The sequence below is a fragment of the Salvia miltiorrhiza genome, chromosome 8 (assembly GCF_028751815.1).
Source record: "Salvia miltiorrhiza cultivar Shanhuang (shh) chromosome 8, IMPLAD_Smil_shh, whole genome shotgun sequence".
NCBI lineage: Eukaryota > Viridiplantae > Streptophyta > Magnoliopsida > Lamiales > Lamiaceae > Salvia > Salvia miltiorrhiza.
In genome coordinates, this window is record NC_080394.1 from 25802124 (window position 1) to 25825463 (window position 23340).

The 23340-nt window shown below is 33.0% G+C and overlaps 3 protein-coding genes across 5 annotated transcripts; 1 reads left to right on the forward strand and 2 right to left on the reverse strand.

Moving 5' to 3' along the window:
- Positions 1-829: 829 nt before the first annotated feature.
- On the forward strand, positions 830-5053 carry LOC130997276 (ras-related protein RABD2a). Its single transcript, XM_057922541.1, has 8 exons — positions 830-1126; positions 1920-1992; positions 2678-2725; positions 2800-2847; positions 3962-4033; positions 4119-4274; positions 4361-4464; positions 4616-5053. The coding sequence occupies exons 1-8, from the start codon at positions 1113-1115 to the stop codon at positions 4710-4712; spliced, it is 612 nt and encodes a 203-aa protein (XP_057778524.1). The 5' UTR covers positions 830-1112; the 3' UTR covers positions 4713-5053.
- Positions 5054-12415: 7362 nt separating this feature from the next.
- On the reverse strand, positions 12416-15782 carry LOC130997277 (probable transcription factor At5g61620). Of its 3 annotated transcripts, XM_057922542.1 has the most exons (5): positions 15368-15782; positions 14449-14672; positions 13832-13882; positions 13685-13750; positions 12416-12764 (listed from the first exon to the last, which is right to left on the reverse strand). In XM_057922542.1, exons 1-5 carry the CDS (start codon positions 15624-15626, stop codon positions 12645-12647), a joined length of 720 nt encoding a protein of 239 aa, XP_057778525.1. In that variant the 5' UTR covers positions 15627-15782; the 3' UTR covers positions 12416-12644. The 3 variants fall into 3 exon arrangements, with proteins under 3 accessions (XP_057778525.1, XP_057778526.1, XP_057778527.1); XM_057922543.1 differs by lacking the exon at positions 13685-13750 and having other exon boundaries at positions 15368-15720; XM_057922544.1 differs by lacking the exons at positions 13685-13750; positions 13832-13882 and having other exon boundaries at positions 15368-15720.
- A 4225-nt stretch (positions 15783-20007) lies between these two features.
- Positions 20008-20673, reverse strand: LOC130997280 (oleosin L-like). Its single transcript, XM_057922547.1, has one exon. The coding sequence runs from the start codon at positions 20647-20649 to the stop codon at positions 20221-20223; it is 429 nt and encodes a 142-aa protein (XP_057778530.1). The 5' UTR covers positions 20650-20673; the 3' UTR covers positions 20008-20220.
- Between the last annotated feature and the right edge of the window lie 2667 nt (positions 20674-23340).

The following is a 23340-nucleotide window of genomic DNA, read 5'->3' on the forward strand; positions in this document are numbered from 1 at the left end:
TATAGAATAAGTAAATATAGTTTGTATTTTTCAAGTAATATTAATTATATTTTTTTTATATGTGTGAAAAAATAAAATTGAATATGAATGTGGAAAGCAGAGAATATATAAGAGTATCCATACTCTAAAAAAAATTAATTTCACAATTTTCACTATACATATCATTTATTTATATATTTGTTCATATTGTAACAATTTTTTAATTTTAGAAAACACTAAAAATACAAAAATAACTACAATATAAACCGTACTAAAAAATAACTAAATATTTTTTATTAAAAAAATTAACTAATTCTTTTTCTAAGTTAATTAGTTTATATTACATATGTTATACTACATACCTTATGTGAGCTCATTATGTGAGCATCGCTCACGTTTCGCATTTGTTAGCGTTATCTTTTATGTTTTAGACATTTATTTTTATTTTAATACTTTATAAATTGTTATTGAAATCATTAATTTTATAAATTACATAAAAATCAAAGTTCGATTTGTTCATATTCCCTTTAACTTCACATAATTAATAAAAAGAACAAATCGAACTTTGATTTTTATGTAATTTATAAAATTAATAATTTCAATATTAATTTATGAAGTATTAGAATAAAAATAAATGTCTAAAACAAAAAAGATAACGTTAACGAATGTTAAACGTGAGCGGTGCTCACATAAGAAACTTACATAAAGTATGTAGCATAATATTTGTCGAGATTATATTATGACCAACTATAATCTAGGTGCAATATTAGCAATCACTCTATTTTTTTTTTTTAATAAAAATGATTATGTAAAGTTTAGTTATGACGTGTAACTGCAAAATGGTAGATTTGTATGTGCGCGGCGCGTGAGATTTGATAAATGCAGGGGGCCTTTCCTCGAAGTCTTCACCAATCTTGCGCTGTCGGTGTTTGTATAAATAAATTACTTAAATAAATTCCCCATCAGACTCCTATTTCATTTCTTCCACTACTTTTTCTCTCTTCCTTTAAACTACACCCAAAAACCCCCAATCCGGTCAACTCCTCCGCCGCTCTTCAATCCTTCTCGCGAACGATCTTCGTCCGTCAGAAGGACTATTCCGGCTACTCTCCGTCCACCTACCGCCACCAATCATGAATCCCGAATAGTAAGTCTCACATCTCTCTCTTTACCCACTGTTGTGTGAAGATTGGGGAAATCTGCGCTGGTTTTATATTCCGGTCTGTTTCGGCTTGGGTTTGATAGATCCACGAGGGTTTTCATTGGGAATTCTGTTTGTTTTTCCAGTTTTGAAGTCGTGATTGTAGATCCGTCAAAATTTTGTCTTTTGTAAGCTTGGATTTTGATGCATCTGTCCTCGAACTGATTATTTTTCTATATGGTTCTCTGATGTGATCGGAGATCCTCTTGTTTGTTTCTGTTTGCAAAGTTTTTGTTAAGTTTGCGCCTGGATTGGTGTTGTGATGGTAATTTAAATTTTGGGTTGGGATTTTTCTGAATTTCGATAGTTATAGATCAGTCCCAAAATTCACGGGTTTTAACCGATAAAGTGTGTCATTTTGATGTTTTTTTAATTTTGGTTCTGTCGTTATTATGTTTGTTCTCATTTTTCAATATGGGGTTGCAAAATTGGGAAGTTTAGAGAGTTGTCTACTTAAGGACCTGGATGCAGATTGGACTTCAAGCTAATAGTTGGGTGGTTGTGGAATATAATTTTTTTTAATGTCTTTTTAAATCAATGGTGATTCTTACAAATTGTTCATCTACTATGATTCTAATATTACTACTGCGGGAGCGGACAATAACTGTCATTTTCTGTCGTAGGGGCCAGACATTTATAAGATTAAGATTCACTGATTGCTGAAATTTCGTTTCACTGATTTTTTTGCCATTTTGAATGATAGATCATCTAATTTTTTCCACTTATTTGTGTCTTTCAGTGACTACTTGTTCAAGCTTCTTTTGATTGGAGACTCAGGTGTTGGCAAGTCATGTCTTCTACTCAGATTTGCTGTAAGAGGGTAGCTTAATGTAGTACATGTAAATTGTGTTGCATGCTGGTTGTGTTTGTTTATTCCGAAGTGACCGTGTGCTGCTGTCTTGAAGAACAGTCGGTTGTAGCCCCTCTTCAAGAGTTTAATTTTGTCTTGTGGTTCTGTCATGAACTTTTTTAAGTAGTTCTGCATGCTCATCTTTGAATATCATGTCAATATTTCCCCCATATCAAATTACTCTGTGTCAAAGAGGAGGCATGTGTTGAAGGGTAACATCACTTTCCTTGTTGAAAAAAGGTTTTCAGCTAATTTCTTAAGAAATGGTTAGTTAACCATCCTGCTTGTATAGTGGAACTGCAATTACATATATTATGTTTGTGAGAATGATCATTCTTTCGAGTGCTTAACCTGTCTATTGATTATGACTGTGATTTTAACTGTTTGTCGAAAAAGAAGTAATACTCTCTTTTTATTCATCTCTGTCAGGCCTATAGCTTATTATGGTATTCAGCAAGTGTTTAGTCCTCGTCTGCTATAGATGTATTTCATCAATGAAATATTTGGAACTGTTGGATTTTATGGTTGTGAATGCCTTCACTCGTTTTTCTAAAGAATTCCTCACCTGTGTAAAACAACAATATTTAAAACAATAATTTATCTTAAACAGGATCACTGACTGACCTGTATTTGATTTTTATGTACAGGATGATTCATACCTTGATAGCTACATCAGCACAATTGGTGTCGACTTTGTAAGGGCTTAGCCTTTTGCATTGTATATCTTATGTTGTTTAGTTACAATTCTGATCACATATCACTTCTACAGAAAATTCGTACTGTGGAGCAAGATGGGAAGACTATCAAGCTTCAGATAGTAAGCTTTTCTCCTTCTCGATTCTATATTATTATGGACACTATTATCGATAATCATTCATCATTGTGGATAATTTTGAGACTTTATATTTTGAGGGTTTGTTTTGGCCTTCTACTTGCTAGTTCTGGTGTAGATCAATATATGTGAACTTTTCAAGGATGACACACACGTTTCTTGTATTCACTTTGTAGGGTGTATGGTTACCTTATGATTCTACCCCCTCCGTCAAAAAAATAGTTCTAGTAGGAGATGACACGGGTTTTAATAAAAACAGTTGAGTGTATTGTGAATGGAGAAAGAGGTCCACCATGTGATAGAATGTTTCCAAAAATGGGAAGGGGCTAATTTTTGTGCATGTCCCAAAATGGCAAAAATGAACTATTTTTTGTGGATGGAGGGCGTATAATATTATGAACGCTAGAATTAGTGTGTTTACTTGTAGATACTCATTCATCATTGAAGATAATTGGAAACTTAGTATGTTTGCGGGCTTGTTTTGGTCTTTTACTTGCTAGCTCTGATGTAGTTCAATTTGAATAGATATAAGCTTTTTGAGGAACACAGACATGTTTCTTTTTTTTTTTTTTTTTTTTTTGATAAATTAACAGTGTCAAATAAAGAAATTTAAAGACCGCGCCACAGGGGACTCGAACCCAAGACCTTTGGCCTTAGGCATTAACCCCTTACCACTTGGCCAACACACACACACGACATGTTTCTTTTATTCACTTTGTAGTGTGTATGGTTCCCTTTTGAAATCAGTAAGACAATCGGATGTATTATTTGGGAAAGCCAGTGTTTTTGTTGGTGTTAAGTTTCCTAGTTAAATGATTCAGTACGTCTGGAAGGATATTTATAGCTAATCTTCGAATAAGTGTCAAGTACGAGTCAATGGCTTTCAATTGTATGCAAATGCTATAAATTTTTGTTCTTGATCGAGAAACTTGATATCCTGAGGTCATTTGCATATGGTTGAATCCTCACTTGGGCTTAGTGCACTATTATGTTGTGGCATTTGATTCTTGTGTATCCTACCTCCCAATACGAGTGTATGTTGAAAACAAGCTTCATTTGTGCTGTCCTCTTATAATCTTATTTTTTCTTTTTCTTGCAGTGGGATACTGCTGGGCAGGAACGATTCAGAACTATAACTAGTAGCTACTACCGTGGTGCACATGGAATTATAGTTAGTCTCCTCCTTGATTTACTGCAAATGTGCAACTTTGTGATTTGAGTTTCTAATACATCCTCGACATGGAATTTTCTCGCAGATAGTATATGATGTAACTGACCAAGAAAGCTTCAACAACGTGAAGCAATGGTTGAATGAGATTGATCGATATGCGAGTGAGAATGTGAACAAGCTCCTTGTTGGAAACAAGTGTGACCTTGCTGACAACAGGGCTGTGCCTTATGAAACAGCGAAGGTAGGGATTTTGTAAGTTTTGCTCGTGTACTATTATTGCTCTAGACTGGTAAATCTTTGATGAAATAAATTGTTTCGGTTGTGTAGGCATTTGCAGATGAAATCGGCATCCCCTTTATGGAGACTAGTGCAAAAAATGCCACGAACGTTGAACAGGCTTTCATGGCAATGTCCGCTGACATTAAGAATAGGTCTGCTTTATCTTGCTTGTTATTGAAAGTTCATCTGTTACTGTCTTTGCAGCATATTATATGAGTGTAATCTACCATGTTTAAATCACTCATTGTTGTCTTGAGTCTCAGTGACATGGCTCCTCACTAAATCTGTTATTGATAAACGCAGGATGGCTAGTCAGCCTGCATCGAACAGTGCAAGGCCACCTACTGTGCAAATTCGTGGACAACCTGTTGCCCAGAAGAGCGGCTGCTGCTCGTCTTAGTGGACTGATGTCGATACTCGGTGGCCGTTGGCAGTCCAGCTGGGGAAGGCTAACGTTTGTGCAGCCTTCTAAGTGTTTACACCTTATATTAGTTCTATTCTTTCAAATATATTTGATTGCTAAAGTGGCTGTACAAATTATGACGGACTTGGTTACTCGTAATAGTTTCCGTTTGTTATTTTGTTTTTACTTCCAAGTAGTTCAGTCCACAGGTAGCAGTGTCCTAATGTTTGCAAACATCTGGTCGAACGTCTGTGACTCATTTGGAATAGAATTCTGTAATATGTGATTTGTGTTGGCGTTTTAATTGGGATATTCTTTGAATAAATTGTTTTTACTTATGTATTTGATTTGGATATCATAATTTGCCGGCCTTACAAAAGGAATTGGCGTTGATAATTATCAATGATGATATGGAAGGAAGGAGGAAATTGAATGGTCCTCCATTGTTTGGTTATGTTTAATTATTGGGAGCCAATATTTCACCATTGCTTTTCCAATTGAAATAGCTATTTCATCCATCTCATTTTTAATTTTCATATATTTTATTATTTTTATCAAATATTTTTATATAGAAAATTTTAGAGAAAAAAATATAGAGAAAAAAGACTGAAGAGAGGAATTTAAAAAGAGAATTTATTGAGATAAAAAAAATATTAAATAAAATTATAGAGGTAGAAATTTTTAGAAAGATAATTTATTGACAAAAATTTAGAAAGAGAAAATTATTGAGCGGAAAAACTGATAGAGAGAAAAATTAAATTTGGAGAGAACTTTTGAAAGAAAAAATACTATAGAAAAAGAGTTAAGAGAGAATTTATCGAGATGCATATTTTCAGGGAGAGAAATTCAACATAGAATTAAGAGTATCATTTTGAGTTAATCATTTTAAATAATAAAATACAATATTTGGCCACTCATCTAAAAAACATAAAATTGGCCATTTTTTATGTTGTAAGACTATTTTGTCCTAAATTAGGGCGGATCGGATTCGGGTTTGCACGCGGGTTAGACACTGATAACACTAATATGACAATAAGTACCATTTGTGCAACACTACGTTAGATAGATTATATGACACTAATGATATTAATATGACCATAAGTACCATTCGTGCAACATTTTAAAGGGAGAATCTAAACTCTAAATGAGAAATCTAAACCCTAAATAGATAATATAAACCATACGGGGAAGTGTTCAGAATGACCATATAACTGAACTCATCTATATGAGATAAGATAATCTATCAAAACAAATATATGACACTATTGGTACTAATATGGTCACTAGTACCATTCGAGCATGGCACTATTGGCACTAATAGTGCCAAGTGTACCAATTTACTTGATTTTTTTTTTCTGTTGGTATTTTTGACAGTAATGGTGCCATGTGTACCTAATCCGCGTGCAAACCTGAATTCGGTCCGCCCTAATTGAGGGCAAAACAGTCCTAAAACATAAAAAATGATCAGATTTTATGTTTTTCAAATCAGTGGCCAAAATTTGTGTTTCCTTATTCAAAATGACTACGCGGATGTATTATTTCTAGAATTAACATAGAGAAAAAGAGAGACAAACTTTAAACTTTGAAAAGAGAAATCTCACTCTTCAAAATTTTGTCCCTCTAGAATATTTGCTTCTGAACTTTTTATTTTAAAATATTTTTTTCTCTATAAAATTTAGGGATTATAGCCAAAAAATACACGAACTTTGATAAAAATTGCAATTTTCACCTGAACTTTCAAATTAACCAAAATATACCTGAACTTATATTTTTTGTTGTAAGTTTCACTTGAACTTGCAATGATTGAACTCTGTCGAGGTGAAATTTATAACAAAAAATATAAGTTCAGGTATATTTTGGCCAATTTGAAAGTTCAGGTGAAAATTGCAACTTTTATTAAAGTTCGTGTATTTTTTGGCTATAACCCCTAAAATTTATTCTCCAAACTTCTATCTAATTGTTTTGAGATTGAAGAAAATGATACTCCATCCGTCCACCAAAAATAGTCTTAGAAGAGGACGACACGAGTTTAAATGAAAATGGTTTAGTTTATTGTAAGTGGAGAAAGAGTCTCACTTAAAAAGTAGTGTTAATAATAATAATTTCTAAAAGTGGGAAAAAATGACTATTTTGAAGAGTGAGATTTCTCTTTTCAAAGTTTAAAGTTTGTCTCTCTATAATTTTCTCTATGTTAATTCTAGAAATAATACATCCGCGTAGTCATTTTGAATAAGGAAACACAAATTTTGGCAACTGATTTGAAAAATACAAAATCTAATCATTTTACGTTTTAGGACTGTTTTGCCCTCAATTAGGGCGGACTAAATTCGGGTTTGCACGCGGATTAGGTACGCATGGCACAATTACTGCAAAAAATATCAACAGAAAAAAAAAATCAAGTAAATTGGTACACTTGGCACTATTAGTGCCAATAGTGTCATGCTCGAATGGTACTAGTGACCATATTAGTACCAATAGTGTCATATATTTGTGTTGATAGATTATCTTATCTCATATAGATGAGTGCAGTTATATGGTCATTCTAAACACTTCTCCGTATGGTTTATATTATCTATTTAGGGTTTAGATTCCCCATTTAGAGTTTAGTGTTAATAATAATATTGTGAGTGAAAAAATGGGTCCACCATGCGATAGAAAATTTCTAAAAGTGAAAATAGACTAATTTTTGTGGACATCCCAAAATGACAAAAATTGACTATTTTTTGTAGACGGAGGGAGTATAAATTAATAATTTTATATAAACAAATAATGATTTTATTTTGTGTTCTTTGTGATACCAAATATATAAATCAATTAAAACATATCATTATATTCATATTTTTATTTTATTTTCCTAATAAAATAAAAAGAAAACAAAACAAAATGAGAAAAAGAAATACTCCATCCGTCCACGAAATGATTACCCATATTTTATTTTTCGTCCGTCCACGAAATGAGTACCCATATTTCCTTTTTCGTCCGTCCACGAAATGAGTATCCATTTTTTTTGAAAAGTGTACCCCACAAATCTCTTTAATTAATACACTCAAAAAGTGGGACCCTTAAACTATTCACACTATACTCCATATATTTCTTAAAATTCGTGCCGTCCACAAATAGGTACTCATTTCGTGGACAGAGTGAGTAGCTGAATAGGAAAAGGATGGAAGAAGAATAAAGAGATATAAAAGTTACTACTACATTTTATGTGGGAGGTAGTAATGGTAACTTTTTACCTTAAAAAAGGTTGATTTGACAGCTTCTAACCATTGCACATATTGAAGAAGGAAAAAAAGTACTCCCTCCGTCCCAAACGAAATGGCCTATTTCTTTTCGGCACGGAGATTAAGAAATGTGTATAAAGTAGATAAAGTGGGTTGGTGAAAATTATTTAAATATTAAGTATAGAGAGAGAGTGTATTGCCAAAAAAGGAAACATGACATTTCGTTTGGGACAACCCAAAAAGGAAAACATGACATTTCGTTTGGGACGGAGGGAGTAAAAGCTAACGGTTGAATTTGGAGCCAGGTTCAACGAGAGAGAGAGCTTCACTTAAAATATTGGTAGGACCTACAATAGAGTTGTCTTTGTAAGTTTATTGTTGCATAGATAGATTTATAAAAGTTGATGGGTTTAAATTTTTAATGTAGTGTAATTAAAATTACTTTTATGAATTTATTGTTGCTACCATCCCGTGCAACTTTCTTCTCTCTTGGTTTCTCTTAAACTTTTTTGGATGAGCTTCCTTCCCGATGGTTCCACGTAAGCAAGCTCCTTGGAACTTCTTACCATTAATGATTCCCTAAGAGCATCTCCAATGGTACACCAAATCTCATTTTAGTGTATCAAAATCTCTTCAATGGTACTCTAAACACAAACCCAAAATGGGTTTGGGGCCACCATATCAATAATATTACACCAAATTTGGTGTTGCACTATTCATTATACCAAATCACTTTATTGAGTTCTATAAATTGCAAACTAACCCCTCTTCTTGGTGAATATTGAGTTCTATAAATTGTACTAGTATCTTTTTCTTATTATAATAATAATAATAATAATAATAATAATAATAATAATAATAATAATAATAATAATAATAATAATAATAATAATTTAGTTGAAAATAGAATTTTAATTTGCAACAATAAAATAGATTAATTTTTAATTACATGACATATTAAAATGTATAATACCATAAGAATATTTAAAACAATATTAATAAAGTTTAGTATTCTTTTGCTTATTTATAATAATAATAATAATAATAATAATAATAATAATAATAATAATAGTAAATAATTAATTTATGTATAGTATTTATTTTAATATGAAATTATTAATTAAAAAATTGGGGCAAATGTATAATTTGAAAGAAATATATAGGTATGATTGAAGAAGTATAAAACGTTAGTGGAAATAGAATATTTAAAGAATATTCTTTTGGGTTTGAGTTTGGTGTAAATGGTTGGAGAAGAATTACTGTTGCAAGTGAATACTGTAAAATGGGTTTGAGTTTGGTGTAAATGGTTGGAGATGGTCTAAGAGGTATTGGCAACCAATGGTGGATCTAATAGTCTGAAGCCCCTTTCAATCTATTAAATATATTTATATATACTTCTTCCATCTCAATGAAGTTGAGTCGTATTCTTTTTCGGGCTGTCCTAATGAAGTTAAGTCATTTTTTTTGGAATAAATTAAAATTATTTTTTCATTCACACTCTCTTTCATTTTACTTTTCCATTCACTTTGTCATTTCACTTTTTCACTAAACACTAACTCCTTAAATTCAGTGTCCAAAAGAAACGTCCCACCTTCGCTGGGACGGACAGAGTATATAGGAGAAGACTAAAATAAAAATAATTATTAAAATATAAAATATAAATTATTTTTAGTCCTTAGATCATCAAGATCTACGATTGATTTATTACATTGTTGGATGAATTCATAGTCCTTAGTTCGAATTACATAGGTAGAGAAAATTTATGTCTCACAATTCAGATATCATACAACGAATTTATATGTGTTTTACACAGAATTCATATACTTACATACGATTTCTCTAAAATTAAATTTCTACTGTTAGATTATGAGTGAATCAGTTGTGTAGATCTAATCCTATTTTATACTCTAAAAATATAAGAGAGAATATAATATATTTTAATAATCATAGTATCCACATTAATTGTTTATCATTTTACAATAATTTGTTATATTAGTTTTTTAAATTTATGTTGTTTTTGTTCTATTTTCCTTTCTCAATTAATTTTCTATGTTGAATTTGAGTAAATACTCAAGTTAAAGTAAAGTTATGAACTACTATTAATAATGAAAATTAGTTTTGTTTTTTTTTTGTAAAGATTGAAATATTTTTTTTAAGAAAACGCATAAAGGTATGTATTTATATGCTTTCAATATTCTTGTTGTTGAACTAATGGAATGCAAACAACTATTTTCTATACTAACTTACTAAGTGACTAAGTTTTAATGCTAAATCAATTAAAATTTTATTTGAATATAATAATAAACTGTACAGAATGCTCAAAAAAATTGGCTGGGGGCTCCTGAATCCTTTAAAAATACTTTCGGACACCATAAATAGTGGAATTCAATACATTATTATTTTTGAATTAGAATTAAAAGAGATAGCTAAATATAATCAAATAAGCAACTCGCACGCAGGCGAGGCCTCTACACCACACAAATGTGGAAAATAACTGCATGCAGGTGGGACCACTACCCACACAAAAGTGAAAAACTACACCGCACGCAGATGAGATTGAACCCAAGACCTCTCACAATGGAGAGTAGTGCCTAAATTTTGTCACTTGAGTTAGGCATCATTGGCTGGAATTCAGCACAATTAATATAGGGTTAATAGTGTTTTATGTCTCGAACTTTCATTTTCTCCTAATAAACCCTGAACTTTCAATTTTTTTTCCATAAAATGTCCCACTATACAAAATTCGGTGACAAAAAATGAATTATCTCGTCGAAAGAAATATCTTGGGGACGACCATTGTTGGAAAACCATATTGGGAACCACCATTATTGAAAAATGCTGAAAGTTCGGAATTTTTTTATCATCTTTCTGTTATTGAATTTGTATAGCGGAACATTTGATGGAAAAAACTGAAAGTTCAGGATTCTTTAGGAAAAAATGAAAGTTCGAGACATTTTGTGGAAAATGCTAAAAATTTGGGATATAAAACACTATTAACCCATTAATATATAGGAAAAACTTTATATTTTATCACGAGCTATTTTCACAATTTGACACTACTTTTACGTCTTGGTTTTGATTATCAATATATCCTCATTTAACCATACATATTTATGTATATTAAAATCTTTTTATTTTGAATTAATTGCATATAAATTATTGAACTTTTAACAAATTCTTATTTTGCACATGAACTTTAAAATCTTTATTAAAATTACTCAACTATTAATTTCTTCTCATTTTGTATATTTGTTCATTTTCTTGTCAAACTTTGGGTCTAAAATGACATCGTTTCCATCCAACTATACATTGCAATGTCAATTCTATTTTTTCACACGATCATATTTATGCTACGTAAGCATATTCATGTCAAACGAGTATATTTATGTCATGTCATCACGATGAAAAATGGGCAAATATGCAAAATGAGAAGAAATTCATAGTTAAGTAATTTTAATAAAGATTGTGCAAAATGAGAATTTGTTGAAAATTTAGTAATTTATATGCAATTAACCCTTTTATTTTCCCATGAATATGATACATGCATACACCATTTATTTTTTAGAGTTCCATTCAAAGAAATAATTATCATTAATTGAGGTTGGTTTTGGCAAAAACTAATTTTGTTAATTTGTGTGCTTGAACTTAAAACGAGAAATAAAAAGAATGGGAGAGAGTATATTTTATTTTGCAATTAGAACTCAATCACTATTTCTTAGAAGCACAAACATTAGGGTTGTGAGTTGCAGCCATATTTGGCTTCTCATAGTATGACTAATAATCGGTTTTGATGGGTTAGAGCATCCACAATGCTTGCACCCATAGTGGGTGCAATAGAATGGGTCCCACTTCTATTGCACCCACTCCCACAATGGTATTGCACTCACTATGGGTGCAATAGATTTTATTTTATTTTTGAATTAGTTTTATTCTAGTTTCCATTTTACAATAATTAAGAAATTAAAATTTCATTGAATTAAAATTCAAATCCTACATTGTTAGAAATAAAAGAAATACAAGAAATTAAAATCCTAAATTACTTAAATTAAAACAAACATAAAATAAAAAATCCTAAAAATCTACGGGATGAAGAAGAGAATGAGGTTGTATATGTATATATAGAGGGAGTATAGAAATTAAAAAAAAAAAAATCTGCAACGGAAAAGTAAAAACGGTCGAAAACGGCTAGTTTTTAATTTTTTTTTTTTTTTCGGCCGAAAAGGGGCGCGTGTTTTACACGCCCCCTCCATCGCACCCACTATTCACGAGTGCGTAGCTTCGCCTCCCCTCCTTCACACCCGGGTGCGGCAATGGTGGTGGGTGCGATAGGCCGGGTTCGATCCGGCCATCGCACCCACCATTGTGGATGCTCTTAGTGGCGCCACCAGCTACATTGTCATTGCAACCTTTAATTTGTAGGAGTGGGAGAAATATAATTGATGCCAAGTACTTAATTGTACTAATTGGAGAGTGAAATTTTGTACCAAAGCATTGTAGTTCAATAACGAAAGCTCAATCATAATTTACATGTGTAGCATCGTAGAATGAAAAAAAAAATTATAATTTCAAAAATGGGGTTGTGTAAAAAATGAACAAAAATGGGTGAGGAGAGCACATTCACAGTGTCAATTTACTAATGTTAAGATTCAATTCATGATTACTAGTCCCAGAAGGTGAGGAGGCTGCTTGAAACGACGTCGGGAACTTATTGGGCCCAAAAGAAGCACTCTGGAGTGGTAAATACACCACATGCGGCCAAGGAAGGACTATTTGGTATAACTGCTTGGGCCGCTGGATACCATTTCGTTAACCCTGAGGCACTTGGCTAATACACAAAAAATGGTATGTTAAATTAACATGCTAAATTATTTTTTATATATATATATGTGAAGGAGTTGAAATAAAAACCTTCTAATCATGAGAAGGTGAAAATTCTTGCACATAATGTACAAAGTATATGTATGTGTAAGGTACAAAGTAAATGCATTTAATATATAAAATAATTCATTTATTGATAACATTATATTGTAGTGCATAATCATAGTGCATCTACTTTGTAGATTTTATACAAAGGTTCATCAAATAAAATCAACACTTCTTAAATATAAAATATGAACTATTTTAAGCAAATCTATGGTCAATTCATCATCTTGTTGGATGAATTCATGGTCCTGAGTTTGAATCTCATAGGTAACAAAAAATTTAATTTTCGCAATTCAAACATTTATATAACTAATTCATGTGTTCTACATAAAATCATACTCCCTCTCACATTTGCCATTTCGGTCCGTCTGCGATATCGTTTCCACTTTCATTTATAAAAGTAGGGTCCACAAACTTCCACTCACAATAATAGTGGGACCCAAACTCCACTCACTACAATGTCAACTACTACTATTTACTACTATCCACCTCTTATTTAAAAACATGCGCCGTCCACAATGTGGAAACGATATCGCGGACGAAGAGAGTGCATTTATATTGTTTTCTCTAAAATTAATTTTTTTCTAAAATTAATTCTCAATCGTTAGATTATGAGTTGATCAATGGTTTAAACTTATTCTCATTTTCAGCCCTTATATTATCAAAATCTATGGTGTTTAATAACGATATTAAAAAAATTAATAAAATTTCCGCTTCCTCCAGAGTTCAAACCCAACCCCCATACACTAAATCAACACTTACAAATTAATTTAAGATCTCATCCCTATATATTGATTTAGATAGAGAAATTTTGAAACGCACCTGCAGGTAGATTAAACCGTGGAAGTCGGGTTGCATGGGTGAAAGAGGCGGCCTTTCAACATGTGGCTGTAAATTAAATAATTGAAACAAAATATATTTAATACTATATTCATACAAGTTGTACAACTAAACTTGATTAGCGCTAACCTGTAGTTTGTGTTCGCCTATATTCTTGGAAGCAGCAGCTGAACTACTAGCCTACACAATCACGAATCAATAAACAAGTGCTACCGGATTCAAAATTACTTTGATTTAATCAATATTGTTCTTGTTCGGTTGTGATCGTTGATTCTTCAAAATTAAATCCACACAAAATTTAGACATGATGTGAGCATCTAGGATAATTTAACATGATATATATACATGCATGCCCATGGGCCCACTGCACTGAGATTTATGAAAAATTAGGGGTATGTTATGTATGTATGTATATCTTTTCATATTTAATACTAGTAATTGGGTTTTTGTTTTAATGTAGTACTACCTCTCTCTATCTCTATACTCTTCTCTAACTTTTTCACTATTGGAAAGGAAAGAGTTTTATTCTTTGTTTGATAAAGAGATTAGGTTGGTTTATTTTTGTTATTGTTGGTGTGAAGTTTCATGGTAAATAATCTAGTTCGTCAATGAAAGTATATTTGAAGTTAGTATAGAAAATACAACTTTTACTTATGAAATCAACCCCATTTGAAAATTAATTTCCCTTTTTCTTATGAATGGAGAGATAGACCTCTTTACACAGATTCAAGAAATGTTATATTTACCGCATTAGTATGTGTGGGGTGAATGTCGAAAACGCTGCCACGACGCCGTTTCTTATTGGATGCTGTCAAATTCAATCGGTTGAAATATTTCTGAGCATGACTTGCAACTTGGGAAGATTTTCTTGAGGGTACAAATTTGCTTGCAATTCCTTTCCAGTCTCCTTTGCCCAGTTTCTCCAAACCCTCTAAGAATGATCGATGCTCCTCCTCACTCCACGGTTTCCCTACATTCATATATCACTCTCTTTTACATCTTATCATATTTTCCAATTTCAGTTTATCAACTACAACTGCATTCATCTTCCCTGGAAATAATTCATAGTAAAATAAACAAAAAAAACTATGTTCAAGATTTGTAGCAATAAGTGTTACATTTATACTACGTACTAGCTAGCTAGGACTGGTTTGGAATAATGCATAATTGAATAATTATTTATATAGTACTCGTTCTTATAAAAAGTATCCATTTCTAAGGATTCCACTGGAAAGTATACCAAAAATAAATTGGATACATTTTATAAGAATGAACGAAACTGACAATTTTGATACATTTTTTATGAGAACGTAGGGAGTACTATTTAATAGAGTGTATTAAAATATTATCTAAAAAAGAATGTATTAAAATATCTATAATATGGTATACTGTATTAAAAATAATATTAATAATTGTTATAATTATTCAAGGTAATATTTTTAGATTTTTAATTTATAAAAGGCAGTATATTTTGTATCAAACATATATACATTTATTTTTCACTCTTACCAAATGAGAGTATTGCGTATTTTTCTTGCTATTAAATGAAAAGAGTTAGTGACAAAAAATAGTGTTTCTTTTATCATAAAATATAAAAAGAAATTAGAGAGAAACATAAAATATAAAAAGAAATTAGAGAGAAAAATATATGAAGAAGAAACAAACCTGGCTTTCTTTGGTGTGATTTAGAATATTGATGAACAAATCCATCGGATAGATATCCTGAGGGTTCTTCGGCGGCGGAGGCGGAGGCGCATGCCTCTAAGTTATCCATGCTCTTGCACTTTCTCATGGAGGCTGAGCCGCCGCCGCCGCCGTCGCTCGGCACAGTGATCGGCACGCCAAATAGCTTAATCTCGCTGCAACCTTTCTTGAATATTTGAGTGTTGCCTGGCTCGTCTTCCACACGCTTTCTGTTACTCATATTTGTAACATATACAGATCTTCTCTCTAAATATGTGATAAATTATTTACACACGCAAAAAATACGTATGAAGGATAGGGTATTTATAGAGAGGGAGAGAGATAAAGATAAAGAGAGAGAAAGAGGCGCGGTTTCAAAGGAACAGTCCAGGAAGACGAGGCTTCCTTTGGGGTTAGGGGAATTTTTACACATAAACGTGTCAACCAATTAACACATATCTCGTCCCAAATTAAGATGGATTGACAACTTATCAATTAATTTCTTATCCAATATTTATCCTAATTATTTACCCAACACTTAATTAGGTCATTCCCCCAAGTCAATAAATAAATAAATAAATAAACACTTAATTAGGTCATTGGATATCGAATTTATTAACATATGAGGTAATTTACTTTTATTTTTGTGATGGGATCCATGCCGACGAAAATTAGCAATTACAAAGTAGCTTTCCCTACAAAGTTTATAAATATGAAATATCTATATATCTATATATATCTATATCTATCTATCTATCTATATTTATATATATAAAAGTAAAATAAGTTCTATCCTACGTGGCGTAATAGAATCACTTCATTCTAATTTTCCTCAATTCTCATTCATTCTTATTTATTTATACATTTCTAATCAATTTTTACATTTAAAAACTATTAAATAATCATATAAATTTATAGATAAATTCTATACTATTAAATAATCGTATAAAACTATTAGATAAAATCTGTACTATTAAATAATTGTATAAAACTATTAGATAAATCCAACATATCTATTTAATTATAAATCCTACATATATTATAGCAAAATAAATCTTATTCGACGTGGCATCGTCTAATCACTTCATTCTAGTTTTTCTCAATTCTCATTCACTTAAAAAATTTAACTTAATAAAATGATTTATGTTTACATTATTTTTTATTATGTAATATTGGTTTAATTACCGCATCACATTCACAAATTAATAAGTATACATACATATATATATATAAATATATATAATACATTTATATATAGATGTATAGGGAGAGGCTAAAATAAAAATCAAATTTAGCCTATAAAATAAGAACAACTGTAGGCCATTAGATTTTCAATTTTAGACGGACAAACCTTGTTATAATTACATCATCTAATTACCGCCAGATTAGTAGAGAAGTAATTTAAAATTTTTAATAATTATCTTCGCCTTAAATGAAGGGATTACGTTTAAGCAAATAAATTACATTCCATAATAAAAATATGAATTAAACCTATACGATCAAGGAAGGCTGCAGACTAAAATAAATAAATAGCAATTCAAATTGCTTTTCAGAGAGGTTGGCTTCGCCTTTGGTTGGAATCAGACTCGTCCTACGTTGTTGGGCTTTTACAGGCTCGTTCTAAGATGGTCCCTTGGCGGTTTGCGGCGGGTTGGGCACAGATTCTGGATCTTTTGCAGCATTTCCAATTTCATGTTACTCATATTTTCCGTGAGGGAAATAAGGTGGCGGGTATTATGGCTCATCATTCGAGGGTTTGCTTTGGTTGTGGTGCTGTTTCTGTTCTGTCATTGAAAGCCGTGACTGTCTAAGGGCGATGGTTAGGCCAGAGTTCTTGAGATGGTCATTTCCGCTTTCGCGGCATTTGTCTTTCGCGTCCTTTTTCGCTCTGTTTAGACGAGTACTCGTTTTCTTCTTCAAGAGTTTTCCCTCGCGGGTTTTTCTTGAAGAGGTTTTAATGAGGCTCGGCCCTTAGTCTGCTTTTCTGTGCTTTCAAAGGTTTTTTTTGTTTTCTTTTTTATATACAGCCATATTTAACTAATAAAATAAATAAATAGCCAGTAGTATACGTACCATTCTATCATTATGTTTTAACGCATCCTCGATAATATGAATTTCTATATTTATTTTCTTTTTAATCTATTGTTCTATATTGCACGGTGCACTAAGTTCAGTAGACCTGAACAATGCTTCTCAGTCGCGCGGATTATTTGAATTAAATAAATATATGTATTACTCGTTTAAATTTTTATAAAAATTCATACGATTATACTATATAATTCATCACATTTTAGACATATTCTACTTTCGGTATTGGACTCGTTAAATATTTTAGGATAATTTGTTATTGGATTCGTTAAAGATTTTTTTCCCTTTGTTATTGGATTCGTTAAAATTCATACATAAAAAAAATAAAAATAATGCAACAGATATAGGTTTAATTCATCTATTGCATGAATTAGTTTTGGTTTATGTATGAATTTTTACGTTTTGAGATAATCTGATTGCATGAATTGTTTTTGGGGTATGTATAAATTATTTGTTTCAGCCTTACCCTATATCTGTTGCATGAATTATTTTTTATTTATATATGAATTATTCAAGTAACAAAATAAATAAAAGCTTCAATCTCATCTGATCATAAATTAGATTGAAATTGTGTTTTGACTCAATTCATTAGGTTGGAATTGTGTTTTGACAGATTTTTATTTCCTAATTTAATCGGCATAAAGATCGGAACTGTATTGTTGGAGAGATGGAAGGTCATTAATCCAAATAATTCATACATAAACCACAAACAATTCATGCAATCAGGCACTCATCACCGTGCTCCGCCTCCTTGGCCCACTTGAGCGGCCTACTCTCCAAGCCGCTTCCAGTAGCACCACCACGCTCCGCCCACCACTCCAGTTTAATCGGACGGCGTCAGCACCGCCCTGCACATATCTGCCACACCTCCTCAAACCAGGTACCATCGTCATTCATCCGCGCACCACCTCTGTTCGCCGCTACTGGACACATCGCCACCATTAGATCCGGACGCCGAGCAGCAGCGCCACCACCACCACAGCTCACGCTTGTCCACCGCCATCCGCACCTACAACTACCGCGCCGTCCAGACACCACTACAGCTCACGACAGATGGATTTTCTCGTCAGCCCAACAATAGAAACAATGAAGAACCCTACCAGTGATTGTTCATACGCGTCTTTAGATTTTAATGCTATTACGTTTCAAATTAATTAGAATGATTTGATGGCATATTAAATTTAGTTCTCAATGCTCCTGGGTCTGTTCCGATAATCTTGTGCAATTATAGCAATTTATTACAAAAATTTAACTACTACATGAAAAATATAGTGTTCATCTTTCTCTCCCGAAGTTTCTTAGTTCTACCTCGATAATGGGGTTCGTCTTTCTCTCAAGACTTGAATATCTTCTTCCCCGACTATGTTCCAACCACGACGAATGCAACCGCTCAAGACGACGTCGTAGAAGTGCCGAAGCCAAAGTGTCGAAGAACCTCACCGGGTACACCTCAACGTCGAAGAACCTATGTATGTTATGGACGGAGGCTACCCACAACTCAATCCAAGGTACGGACCAAAAGGATCTCTAATATTAGGGAGAAACACCCGGAGATACAATGATGCTCGGCCTGAGTAGACTCCTACTCATGACAATAAGAATATATCTCACTTTCAACGCATCCAAAATGTAAATTCAACTGGGCTAGTGGAATAAGTGATGAACAAATCAGCAGAAGATGTACGGGGCCAATATTCAATGAGATTCAAATATTTTAAAACTTGGATTATCTTCGGGGCCAACCATTCAATGAGATTCAAATATTTTAAAACTTGGATTATTTTACGCGAATGTCGGCTGTTCACGTCCCAATGCAAAGATTACACTCGTCGAATAAGTTGAAAAAATCGAACAAGCAAGCCACGATAACATCTTCCAAGTAAAAACCGGTGCAAAGATGTACACTCGTCGACGAAGTTGAAGACAAAGAAAACAAGTCCCGATAACATCTTCCCACCAAAGTATATATCACGATTAGGCTCCAAGAACAAAAAACAACAAAATGCAACAAAAACAAAGAGAAAAAAGTGGAATTATCAATGGAGAAGGCTCAATACTACGAAGCAATCAAACACGTCATCCAAAAAATCGAGGTATCTAGCACCTCAACTAATTTTCTCGTTGTAGAAAATCTTTAAGTTGCCAAGATGAAAATAGAAACACTTGATTACAAAATCCTCAGTAGAGAGCAAAAACACAATCGACATTGCACAAAAAATCGAATAAGTCTTCGAGAGTAGAGAATTGATTTAATCTAAATTTAAATTATTATAATATTTTTAAATTAATATATTTAAATTTTAATAATTGAAATTATTGTAAATTTAATTTTAATTAATGAATTGTTTGAATTTTAAAATTGAAAAGTAAAAAAAAAAGAAAATGGGAAAATTAAACCCTACTATAGATCCAATGCATTGAAGAGGGGCGTTAAGTGGTGGCCCTTCGGCGCAAGCTATTTAATGCATTGGTGCGGAGGCTTGGATTGTCTGAAAACAAATCTTAGGAAGAAAGTTTGAAATTGCAGATATATCTTTTCATTGCAAGTAACTCATTTATTTTCTTACCAGAACTACAAATGATAAATGATCTTATCACGACACAGAATTACACACAAGAACAACCAAATACTGATCTAAGATAAAAAGGAACATCTAAATTACCACTCCAACTCCAAATTAATAGATACCATAAGAAACACAAAACAACACAACACAACATACAATTCGACCATCCTTATAGCGAAATCAAGAGCTCTGCGCACTCGAAACACTATGATCCACCCGATCCTTCATGTCCCTGGCCTTGCTCGCCAGCTTCGTGCGCGCCGTGTCGAGCTGATCAGCTCCCGGCGGGTGCTTGCCGGTCATGTACTTGTAGATCCACGAGAGCACGCTGAGAGCCGCCACCCCGAACCCGCCGGACGCGAGGAAGCCGCCGGCGAGCACGAAGAGGGCTAGGGTGGCCGGTACCAGAACCGGGCTGAAGATCACGAGGAGCGGCGTGGCGATGGTGAGAGCGATGACGGTGCTGGCCAAGGTGAGCCCGGAAAGCACGAGGAGCGAGCCGCCGGCCGTGACAGCGGTGGCGGCCTTCACCATCTGGTGGCTCCGCGGCGCCTGATGCTGCAGATGCTGAGGTCTTCCGGCTTGGTATTGACCGTAGTGTTCCGCCATAATTCAGAATTGAATCTTGGGTGATGAGAGTATGTGAGTGGGGGAAGTAATATATAAAGAGGAGGTGGGAGGGTGGGACGTGTCGTAGAGCTTCACATGCAAAGGCCGCATGCGTATCAAGGTTCTTGTTTTCGGACACGTCGATGTTGCAGCTGGCCTCTCACTCTTGATGTGTTTTCATCACCCTAGCTTTTCTTCTGTTAACTTCAATTCCAATTAAATTTTAACGGCTCAGCTTCTGCTAAGTTGGAGACACTTTCATTGTAATTAATTACGGATCTAGATATTTTCATTTGAATTTTTTATATTCGAAAACTGGTTTTATGATTCCACTATAAATATAAATATTTTTTTATTTGATTAGATATTGAAATACCATCCGAAAATCATGATATTCAATTCGATATTTGAAAATATTTGAATTATAAATTTATGGGATAATTGCGTGAAAATACACAAACTTTGTCAAAAATCCATATTTGACGCGAAGTTAGGATTTTACATTTTAATACATCAACTTTCGTTGTTGTCCAAATTTGACACGACTTAATTCTTAAAAATTCAAAAAACAACCCATTTTGTAAATAATTATACAAAGACCCACTTATGTTATTATTTGGGACATTTAAACCAAAACAAGATATTTCCTTATGATGTTTTCTTTTAAACCATTTTAGGCGCGGATCAAAGATTAAAAGAAAACATCATAAGAAAATATCTTGTTTTGGTTTAAATGTCCCAAATTATAACATAAGTGGGTCTTTGTATAATTATTTACAAAAAGGGGTTGTTTTTTGAATTTTTAAAAATTAAGTCGTGTCAAATTTGGACAACAACGAAAGTTGGTGTATTAAAATATAAAATCCTAATTTCGTGTCAAATATGGATTTTTGGCAAAGTTTGTGTATTTAGGTGTAATTTTCCCTAAATTTATATATATATATATATATATATATATATATATATATAAAAGTAAAGAATAAATTAGATATAAAGTAAATAAATAAAAAATGAATATTTATTTAAATAAAATGGAATAATAATAATAATAATAATAATAATAATAATAATAATAATAATAATAATAATAATAATAATAATAATAATAATAATAATAATAATAATAATAATAATAATTCATGATTTGCCAAATTCTGTACGCTAAGCTTATGTGTATTGGTCTCCTTGGTTGTTTTAATGAGATTGATTATTAGTACTCCATGTTATGTCACATTCGGGAAAAGAACTTCATCTTGATGGGTAAAAGCAGTGAATAAGAAAATTGAATGTTGATGTTGTTGAGATTAAAGAAATGAATGTTGATTAGGACTTAGGAGTCAAAGATAACAATCTTTGAAGCTGAAACTGAAAATGTTGTTCTTGCGCTTCTTGATCTTAGAAGAAGCAGTCAGGTTTCAGAATTGAAAATAAGACTACAAGGAGAATCGAAGGAAATTACCATTAGAATTGAAATTTTATGGAAAGAAATATCTGCTGATTTGGCTAACGTAAGAAAAAGTGTGTGGGTTTTGGAGGAAGTGGTTGAATGTCATTGGGCTTATTTCATGAAAAATGAGCCTAAAAATATCGGCCCATATTGTAAAGATTGTATATAAATTATTGTTCATTCTTTTGTGAATATGGGCCCAACTCTTTAGGCAAGGAACAAATAATGAAAGATGAGGCAGTTCCTGAATTGGACAGAGGTGCTCCACATTCAAATTCTGATTCTTCCTTGCTTTGATTCTGCTGTGTGTTAATATAAGGCCTTGGCTGCTGGAAGCCACAATTACCGAGATCCAACCCAGCCTCTTGGCAGGACCAATATGTATTGCAGTGCAACAATTGCAATACTTCTAATCCACAGCTCTCTTGTTGTTGCTGGTTTTTCGTCCCTAGCTGCTCCTGCAACTGATGCTGAAATACAGTAACAATGGTGGTTATGGGCTGCTCATAAATTCGGCATTCTGCACTGCCCACCTCAATTTTTCTAGGGACACAAAATCGCCAAGTGTGCGCCGAGTGCATAAAGCTTTAAGAGTCACTGAACTGGACAAATCCATGCTTGCATCAAGAAAATATAAGGGAAACCTCATTCAGATCAGAACATATTTGTGGACTAAAACAAGAAAAATTGAACCAAGCCTTATTTATTCTACCAAATAATAGAATAGAATAGAATAGGGCAATCCTTTTAGTTAATCTTTCGAGCCTTTCTCGAAGGCCCCTTATCCCACCCCGTGCCCCACCCATCTCACTTGAGGTCGGGTGTGTTTTGAGGCAATGTTTTTCCCTTGGGTATGCCCAATGTTTTTGTGTAACATTACATTTTTCGTTATTTATTTTATATAGTATTTTCATCAAAAAAAAAAAAATCACCCAGTTCCTTAATTAATTTGATATCTTCCAACGTCGTAAAATAAGAGTATATCGAGCCTAAACCACTGAAAGAACTCGGCCCAAATCGAAGCCAAAAAATTGCATGTCAAGGGGACATGATCCATAGATTCCTCTGAGACCGAGCATAGGGGGCAGCAACTCGGGCCATGAATCCCATGCCGACGGACAGGGGCGGATCTATTAAGGGGCTGCACCGGGCTCCAGCCCAGTGCAATCCCAAAACCTTGGTGTGGTTTGTTTCTCTTGTTGCTTTGGTGTGGTTTGTTTCTTTCGCTGGTTAGAGCCAGGTTA

Coding starts and splice junctions, on each gene's coding strand:
- LOC130997276 (XM_057922541.1), top strand. Junction 2,848..3,961: donor AGACTATCAAGCTTCAGATA/GTAAGCTTTTCT, acceptor TTTTTCTTGCAG/TGGGATACTGCTGGGCAGGA. Junction 4,034..4,118: donor GTGGTGCACATGGAATTATA/GTTAGTCTCCTC, acceptor ATTTTCTCGCAG/ATAGTATATGATGTAACTGA.
- LOC130997277 (XM_057922542.1), bottom strand. CDS start 15,626: ATGAGTAACAGAAAGCGTGTGGAAGACGAGCCAGGCAACACTCAAATA. Junction 14,673..15,367: donor ATCACACCAAAGAAAGCCAG/GTTTGTTTCTTC, acceptor ATATGAATGTAG/GGAAACCGTGGAGTGAGGAG. Junction 13,883..14,448: donor ACCCCACACATACTAATGCG/GTAAATATAACA, acceptor GTGATTGTGTAG/GCTAGTAGTTCAGCTGCTGC.
- LOC130997280 (XM_057922547.1), bottom strand. CDS start 20,649: ATGGCGGAACACTACGGTCAATACCAAGCCGGAAGACCTCAGCATCTG.